Genomic DNA, 10,288 nt, shown 5'->3' with positions numbered 1-10,288 from the left:
ATGTGCCAACAATATTCTATTTTTTTTTAATGTTATGATCAGGGGCGTCTTAGGGGGCCTAAAGCGAAATCTTAGTTTGAGACCTTAAAATTATATATTTGATTTTTTTTTCTTTTAGCCATGTAAATGCAAATATTTTAATTGATATTTTGTTATAATCAACTTCTTATAATATTTTATTTGATAGAATATATATTGAGTAGAGTTGTGATATTTTAGTTTAACTATTTATAACAACTTGTAATAGTTTAGTTTGTTTTTCATTAATAACTTGCCGTAAATTAGCAGTAAGAAACATTTAATGAATTAGTTTCTTTTTGGGCAGGTGAGAGTTAGAGAAACGGGTTCTTTAAAGTAAATGAAGCTTTGCGTTTTTATCACCGACTTGCTCATCTTTTTACATGCTAATTAGTGCACCATCTGACTTGTTGAACAACAATTCCGATTTAACCTGACCCAAAAATCTTTGCACCTTGCAGAATGTTTTGCCTCTATAATCGTGAATGATCTCTCTATATAATAAGAAGATCAGCTTAGCTTGTTATTCCTTCTGTGGCCTTTGTTAATCATCTAGAAACAGAAAATGGTTAGCTCAATTTTTTCTTCTCTAATTGGAATTCTCATTCTCTCCATTCCTTGTTACTCTGAGAAAGGTAACTCTCTTCCTGCTCGAGAATTTCCATATAATCAATTCTCTTTGCTTCCATTTTCTTTTGTCTTACTTAAAGATATAGTGAAACAATCGAATTAGTGATGTACAGTCTATTAAATCTGATTATAAAATAATCTTTTTACTTTTGTAGCTGCAATATTTTTACAATAGATGGACGTAATTTTTACAAAGTTCCCCAATTAGAACAATGAGTTTAATTTTTACATTGATCAGGTCAGCTAAACAAGTACTAGTAAATGTATTGGTCTTATAAAAACTTTACTATGAAAATCAATAAAAAGACCATGCGTTATGGACCAAGATCTAAATGGATCAATCTTGTCCAGAGATGCTTCCTAAGGAATTGAGATCTTTGTTTCATGCAAATATTTCTATTAGGAAAGCTTCGCTATTTAAAGGGCCGTCAAAGAGGCTGAAAGTAGTCATAAGCTGATGGCCATTGACCTAGAAGTGGAATATAATTATTATGGCGGCGAATGAAAAAGTCTAAACTTTTCAAACAATTTGGGATTGACTCCCTGTTTTCATTCTTCCCGAGTCATCAAATGATTAGCCAGCACAATCAGCCATTTTTCATTATCCATGTATCTACAGGTTAAATCCAAAAAATTAGATGCTAATAATTGTTTCATTTATATGCATGCAGCCCCATATTCCACATTCGCCATGGATGCTAAATCAGCTCCAGAGGTGGTTTTTGTCGATTACATCGTAATAGGAGGAGGAACTTCAGGCTGTGCATTAGCAGCAACTCTCTCACAAGGTTCCACTGTTCTATTATTAGAAAGAGGTGGCTTGCCATATGGAAACCCCAACATCACAAACATTACCGGTTTTGCCAAAAATTTAGCTGACACTTCTCCTTCGTCGCCCGCACAACTCTTCATCTCCACGGACGGAGTATTCAACCACCGTGCCCGCGTCTTAGGCGGTGGCTCAGCCATTAATGCCGGGTTTTTTTCTCGAGCCAGCACGGGGTACGTTAAGAGAATGGGATGGAATCAAAAGGTAGGGAAAGAAAACATTTTATTTAGAATATCATAAATCTTTGAATACTGATCTCTACTATGTTTGTTGGGTATATTTCATGTGAATGGAAAATGAAGGTTTTATTTCTTGCGTCTTTTCCGAAAAGGTAATTATTTTATGAAAAGGCATATGCTTTTGCATAAAGGACACACTTAATTTTCCTAACAGACACCATAAATATATGGTCATTTCTTCAGATTTTCCTTACGAAAAATGCTGATTATCTTCTTCCCTCTTTCTGCACTTCAAATAATTTATGTATGATTTGCTGCGGCCTATTGCGTCCGCCGTTTACTGGAGTTTGAGGTACCACTATTATGGTAAAGTTAATTCGTTCTATCCTCTGTAAGGATATATTCCATAGCCTCGGGTATATTGAGGAGAATAATTTCCTTAAGAAAACACTATGAATTCAGTGGGCTCGAATAATTTCTTTTACAGATTCTTTTCAAGCTATTATCGAATACAGATTGCTAACAATTTGGTCTCCAAAAAAAAATCTTTTTATTGCTGAAAAGGATACTTTTTTAGTTTTTTCAATCTCTGGAAAGAGTACTTTTTATTGCTAACAATCTCCACGTTAAAAATAGCTAGCAACATTCCTATTTATAATAATACAAAATCTACATTAACTCAAAACAAAAAAATTTATTCCTATATAAATTTAACTATAAATTATAACAAGGCATGAATTAAAATATCAAATACTCACTAATTTTAATTTTCTACAACTTTAAATTATTTTTTCCTAACAGGTAGTAAACGAATCGTATGATTGGGTGGAAAAGAAAGTGGCGTTTAGGCCTCAGATAAAACAGTGGCAATCGGCAGTGAGAAGTGGTTTGGTGGAAGTTGGAGTGAAACCGTATAATGGTTTTACGTATGAACATTTATTTGGGACTAAAGTTGGTGGAAGCATTTTTGATCCACAAGGTCATAGACATACTGCTGCTGATTTGTTGGAGTATGCTAATCCTGCCAAAATTAGTGTTTATTTGTATGCCACCGTGGAACAGATCATGTTCAAAACAGGAGGTAACCGATTAGATATTTTCCTTTCCGCTTTTCTTTTTTTCCTTTTTCTTTTTGTATTTTTCTAATTCTCTCAAGATTTACATCTCCTAATTAATTAGAAAGACAAGATAAGGTCAATTTTTTTTTTTTTTTTTTTTACAAATCAGTACTTTTTCTGTACCAAGAAAAATATTACCGTAATTCAAAGAACGAGAGTCAAATTACTATTTCCGTATCAAATTATTATCTATGTTTGCAAATTTGAACATGTGACTTCTGATTATCTTTTAAAAATTAATTTATATATTTAGAAATCATATTCTTAAAAGTATCAAAGTTACCAATGCTAACCGTCAAATGGTACCAATAAGAACCTTCCATACAATAATTGTGGGATTTATTCGCATGGTTCACAATCTCATCCTTTTTACCTTCTTTCTGTGTACTGTCATTGTTTATTTTCTTATAAAATAAAATAAAAAAGAAAAAAAAACACCAGCAGCATAGGTTGTTGTATTGCCATCGATTTCAATTTATGTGATGTTGTTTGAATAAATACTGAATTTATGAAATCCACTTATAAACTAAAACAATCTATAAATATTTGTGTTACTATAAATTATCTTAGTAAGGATAGAATGAAATGTTTAAAATTAAACTATTTCTAAGTATTGACGGATATCATTCTTTTTGATACAAATTAAAAAAGAAAAAATATCGTATAAATTGAGACGGAAGTATTACTTTAGTATTATTCCTTCCATCTTAATTTATGTGATATAATTTGACTGGACACTGAGTTTAAGAAAGAAATGACGACTTTTGAAACTTGTGGTCTAAAATAAGCTATAGATATTTGTGTGGTTGTAAATCATTTCATTAAGGGTAAAAGTGAAAGTTTTTAAGTTAAATTATTTCTACCTACAAAAATTTATCATTATTTTTTGTATAGACTGAAAATGAAAGTGTATAGCATAAACCGAGACAGAGGGAGTATAACATTTTGTCAATCATGATTAAAAAATTATTCAATTCATCTACTAATAATCTTGTCATACAGGAGGAAAGAAGCCGAGAGCTTATGGAGTTCGTTTTCAAGATTCAGAAGGTAATACCCACTTAGCCTACTTGAATGAAGGACCCATGAATGAAGTCCTCTTATCAGCTGGTGCATTAGGAAGCCCACAAATGTTAATGTTAAGTGGTATTGGGCCAGCAGAACAATTGAAAGCCCATGGTATTTATGTGTTAGTGGATCAGCCCATGGTTGGTATGGGTATGTCTGATAACCCAATGAATGCTATTTTTGTTCCTTCTCCTAAACCTGTTGAAGTTTCTCTCATTCAAGTGGTTGGTATTACTGGCTTCAAAAGTTACATTGAAGCTGCTAGTGGGCCTTTGCAGTTGGATTGGATGCGCAGTATGGCCCGTGATTTTTCAAGGATAGCTAATAAGGTTAGATCACTCTTTAAGCTGTTACTAATCACAGTCAGTTAATTGCAATGCAAAACTATTAGGCATTTGTTGATTATGTTATACTCCTATGTTGCTCCACTTGTAATGCACAACATACTTTTCCAAGATCCTCAAACTCTAACGGAGAGATTGGGTCAAGGTAAGTGGAAATTTAATGCCACACATTGTTGCTTTCTTCGTCAACTTATATTTATCTACTATACTAAAATAGATGTCCATTTTTACTTGTTTAGCTTGAAAAATTAAGAGATAATTTACCATTTTATATATATTTTTACCCTTATTGTTAAATACTAATAATTTCTAATTCATTTCCCAACATTTAGATAACTTATAATAATTAGGAGTAATATAGTAAAACTATTTTTTTTCATTTATTGCTTCTTAAGGAGAGTAAGGTTGCATTTGTTTTCATTAAGATTAAGATGTCTGAATCTGAATACACATCTGAATGATTAAGATGTTGTATCTAGATCTGAATATTAAATGATTAAGACTGTTTGTTCAATATCTGAATGAGCATAATTTGTTTATGTTAAACCTATTATATATAAAATTTAAAGAGTAACTAAATATTATATCAACAAAATATTTTTAAATAATATTGATATAACAATTAGATCAAACTTTATAAAAATATGAAAAAAATTAATACTCCCTCTGTGTTAATTTATGTGAACCTATTACTATTTTGGGAGTTTACGAGGTAGTTATTTGATCATGTTTATATTTTTTAAAATAAATTATCACTATTATAAATTATCATGACTTATAATACTTTTTATGTTTTTTTTTTTTGCAATTATTTTTTATCTAATTTCTAAATATATAAATTTTATTTTCACAAACTTAAAAAATTTATATCAAAATATGTGATCAAGTTTATAAAATTAAACCCTTATATTCGGAACACATTCACGTAAATTGAAACGGTAGAGCTTACATAAATGAAAATTTTATATTGGATAGAAATCAAAGTATCTAAAGTACAAAGACTGTACCAAATTAGTGCATCTTTGGAGTCCCTCTCCATCTTCCCCCCGCCCTATCTCCGTGCTTATGCGATGGGTTCACACAGACCCAACAAAATTTCAACCGAAAAAAATCATCCCATCTAACTTTGCCGTGAAATAAGATAATGAACAGTAAATCCATCAAAGGTTAAGCATCTTTCCATAGGTGTTTTCACCTTCAATGGCAGCCCTTTACCTCTTCATAAAAACAACAGATGGAAGAGACATGGAAACTTCCGATTCCGACAAAAGCAATAAAATTAGAATTGTGTTTATCCTACAAATACCAAAGAGTAGTGGGAGATTTGTGGAAGAAAGGCGTTTAATCTTTAAAGTATCCATAGTTTGATGTAGAAAAGAGGAGTTTCACAAAGCGTGTGTTTGAGCTTTGAGGTCTGAATTATTTTCAGATTGCTTCCCAGATCTGAGCGAATCAGTGTCTCCAGACTTAATAAGTCGTAGAATCTTAAAAAAAAACAAAAAACAAATGCACTTAATGAGCTGAGATCTAAATGATTCAGATTCAAATTCCCATTAAGTGCAAACAAATGAAACATTAATTAGACATGCATGACTATTTGTATTTGATGCTCCTTTTGTTTCACCTTAGCATAAATTACACTCATTAAGAAATCAATAAATATAATATGAAATTTACTAAACTATTCTTATTTATTAAAGTACATATTCTTTTAGAATTGAACAATATTAAAGAGAACTATATCTTTAGTGTTAAGGGTATAGTTAAAAACACTTGTCAATTTTTATCTTGAATTCCTTAGGTTAAACTTATTTTGGGACAAATTTTATAGCTAAGATGATACTTTGAGACACTGGAATAATAGTTTATGCAAAAGACAAACTGTCTATGTATTCATCGTAGCTTATTTTCACTTTTGTAATTATATGTATATTATGTATACAACATGTGTATTTGTACTTAATAAACACAATATATATTTGCCTGCTACCATTTTTAGTGCGTCCCAGAAAAGTAATTACCCCTTAATGTGTGTTAAAATAGTTATGTAAGACAGAGGTGAATGTTGTTCTTTCATATGGTGCAGACAATGGACCCATTCAAGGTACCTTCAGCCAAAGCCATACCTGGTTTCAACCCACACTTTCTACACTCCCCAATGCAAGCTGGTCTAATCCTAGAAAAAGTTGCTGGACCATACTCAACAGGTTTTCTTGAACTTAAAAGCAAAAACCCAAATGAAAATCCAATAGTAACTTTCAATTACTTCAAAGATCCAAGAGACCTACAAAGATGTGTGCAAGGCATGAGAACAATAGCAGAGGTCATAGAATCAATGTCTTTCTCTAATTTCAGATACCCTTTTACTACTGCACAAGCATTAATGGATACAATGTTAACTTTTCCATTAAATTTGAGGCCTAGACATTTGAGTTCCTCTTTTTCTTTAGAACAATTCTGTATTGACACAGTAATGACCATATGGCATTATCACGGAGGTTGTCAAGTTGGGAAAGTGGTTGATAAAGATTATAGAGTTCTTGGTGTTGATGGATTGAGAGTTATTGATGGATCAACGTTTATTTATTCACCTGGCACTAATCCTCAAGCCACTGTCATGATGCTTGGAAGGTAAATTAGATTTTAAAAATATTGATTGGTGCTTCTATGTTTTTATGGTGAAGTAATTTGATAGCTGATGTCTATAATTTGCACAAATGTGATGCATTGCAGGTACATGGGGCAGAAGATATTGAGTGACCGGCTTGCTGGTTGAAGGAACTAGAAGATGTTTATAATACTAACTTGTTTTGGGGAAGAAAATGTTGGATTATCAATTTTTGTGTGTCTTTTTTCTTGACCTGGATGTTGCTTCCAAACGCACACGCAATTATACGTGATCGCCAAGTAATAAAGTGATAAAATAGTATGTTGATCTCACAGAGACGTGTGATTAATTGTTCGCTAAATTAATTAAGGTCACTAAATTCAAATTTTGTTATATACGTTTGCAATAAATAAAATGACAGATTGCAATTATAGCAAGGAAAATTGTTCTATTCAAATTCAATAAAAATGAATGTTCTAGAGTTGTGGTTGGTTTACCAATCCTATTGAGTTCTCGAATTATCGCTCCTTAATTCGAATTATCTATGGTTGCTAATTAGCCGGAATAGAATTATTCATAATATTCTCTCGAATTACTACTCGCCTATTCAGAATAAATTAAGGCTTATATTCGTATGGAATTAATCTATTAAGGATGCACTGGTTTACGACATGTGACTGAATAAGGTGATTGAGTCTATCCCTATCCTAGCAATAAATTCGTACCCTAACTCTAAGGTTTAGATCAAACTCTCTTTAATTCTTCTCTAATCTAAGAACCGCTTTCTCAAGCATAACTTAGATTCCAAATAGAACCTAATTGCTAATCAGACAATTAAGCAATTACGCCAGAATTAAGGAAACAACCAACTTGATATTCCGTATTAATAATTAAATAAAATTACAAATAACTAAAATTTTAAATTGCAAGAAAGTTATTGTATATCTTATTAAATAATTTGTGTTCGTTTTCCTATGAGGTTTGAACAATAAATGTTTCAAACAATATTTTTTTTTAATCGAAGGCATGAATAAAATTTTTGTGTTAAATGTTTATGTTCGTTTTAAAATTTCATAAAAGTAACTCCGAAAAACATCTAATTTATTGTTTGAGTATGAATTTTAATAATTATATCTTAATACATTTAGTTACGGATAACATCATAGGGGGTGTAAATGTAGAATTTTCATAGCACAGGGGTGTTAGTGTTTAATTTTAAAATATAAGGAGTCTATTCGTAACTGAGTTATTAAAGGTATTTAGTGTAGTTAACCGTTACAAATATTTTTTTTAAGAATATTTTATACATATCTAAAAACACGTGATTCAAAATGTCTTTAGATTCTTAAGAGTAGGAGTATGGAGATGTATTGTATATTGATGAATAATGATGGAAACTGTGATAGTTGACCAAAATTAAGGGAAGATTGAGCAATTTTAAGGAAATCTGAAACAGCAAGGACAGGTATGAAAAAGGAAGATCGGCAAATTATTGGACAGGCAATCAAAAAAGATATGGAAATCGGGTAAATCAACATCAAACATGATACCAACGCCCAGCAAGGATTTAAAAAGAAAAAGGAAAATACCATATGACTCACCAACAATCCCCCATTATGGCTTGATACATTGATAACTCCGTAGAGTGGTCAATAAATTTTATTTACATACTCAAATTATAACTTGCTTCAATTAGACACTGAACGCATGATAAATTATTCATATTAGACATTTTCGATTCAAGTTTTTGAAAATTTTTATGCATGATCTCAAGCGTCTATTAGGTAGCTAATTTAATCATATAAAATATGTCATCTCCTTTAATTATACACATTAGCCTCATTAGAAAATGTCTGGGATTTTTGACTTATTGAGGCGAATGCGTATAATTAAAAGAGCTGACATACTATTAACGTATATATGTTATGGAAATTTAAGAACACGCGCAATTTTTCTCTCTCAAAAATTTAACCTAAAAATATCTAATAGAATCACATTATTCAGTGTTTTGATGCTCAATTAAAACATATCATAAATTAATTATCTAAATAAAGTTTGATGGCAACTTAAGGGACTATATAAATATATTAAGCCCTCCATTATAAATTGTGTGAAACAAGGTGGTATTTTCGTCTAGGGATGAAGCACAACTCAACTACTGCAGAACATAGTACTCCTAGTACTCCAAAGTAAGGGTGTCAACCGGTTAAACTGTAACCGGTTTAACCGGTAACCGGAACCGGTTAAACCGGAACCGGAACCGGAACCGGTTAACCGGTTCCGGTTAACCGGATATTAATTTACCGGTCCGGTTCCAAATTTTTTTTAACCGGAACCGGTTAAACCGGTTAAACCGGAACCGGACCGGTTAAACCGGTTAAAATTTTAAAAAAAAATAGTATATATATTAAGTATATATTGTATATATAGTAGATATGTATACATAGTATATATATTAAGTTATACTTATATATATATATATATATATATTAAGTTATACATATATATAGTATATATATTAAGTATATATTGTATATATAGTATATATATTAAGTATATATTGTATATATAGTAGATATGTATATATAGTATATATATTAAGTTATACATATATATAGTATATATATTAAGTTATATATATATATAGTATATATATTAAGTATATATTGTATATATAGTAGATATGTATATATAGTAGATATATTAAGTTATACCTATATATATATATATATTAAGCTATACCTATATATAGTATATAGTACATATATATACATATATATAGTATATATATTAAGTTATGCATATATTTAGTATATATATTAAGTATATATTGTATATATAGTAGATATGTATATATAGTATATATATTAAGTTATATCTATATATATATATATATATATATATTAAGCTATACCTATATATAGTATATAGTATTAAGTTATACATATATATAAGTATATATACATATATATAGTATATATATTAAGTTATACATATATTTAGTATATATATTAAGTTATACATATATATAGTATATATATTAAGTTATACATATATATAGTATATATATTAAGTTATACATATATTTAGTATATATATTAAGTTATATATAAGTATATATAGTATATAGTACATATATATAAGTATGTATAGTATATATATTAAGTTATACATATATATAAGTATATATAGTATATAGTACATATTTATATATAAGTATATGTAAGTTATACATATATATGTATACGAAAAGCATTATTCTGTATTGCTGATTTACTGTTAGGCTGTTAGTCAGTAAATATTTAAACTTTAATTATAAAGTTGTATAACATATGAAAATATAGCTACAATATACAAATAAATACTATAATATATATATATAATACAAAAAACAAAAAAAAAAAAAGATTTTAATCACTCCAAACCGGACCGGTTCCGGTTTGAGGTTTAAAACCGGTAAACCGGAACCGGTTAAACCGGAACCGGTTAGGCGG

General features: G+C 29.8%; 1 protein-coding gene across 1 annotated transcript; it reads left to right on the top strand.

Moving 5' to 3' along the window:
- Positions 1-374: 374 nt before the first annotated feature.
- LOC132639134 (protein HOTHEAD-like) lies at positions 375-7,126 on the top strand. Its single transcript, XM_060355623.1, has 6 exons — positions 375-653; positions 1,320-1,681; positions 2,458-2,737; positions 3,777-4,171; positions 6,273-6,817; positions 6,920-7,126. The coding sequence occupies exons 1-6, from the start codon at positions 584-586 to the stop codon at positions 6,960-6,962; spliced, it is 1,695 nt and encodes a 564-aa protein (XP_060211606.1). The 5' UTR covers positions 375-583; the 3' UTR covers positions 6,963-7,126.
- The last annotated feature ends 3,162 nt before the right edge of the window (positions 7,127-10,288 follow it).

This window comes from Lycium barbarum, chromosome 1 (genome assembly GCF_019175385.1).
Source record: "Lycium barbarum isolate Lr01 chromosome 1, ASM1917538v2, whole genome shotgun sequence".
NCBI classification, from domain to species: domain Eukaryota; kingdom Viridiplantae; phylum Streptophyta; class Magnoliopsida; order Solanales; family Solanaceae; genus Lycium; species Lycium barbarum.
Note: the sequence above shows the minus strand (reverse complement) of the source record. Positions and strands in the feature narration are given on the sequence as shown.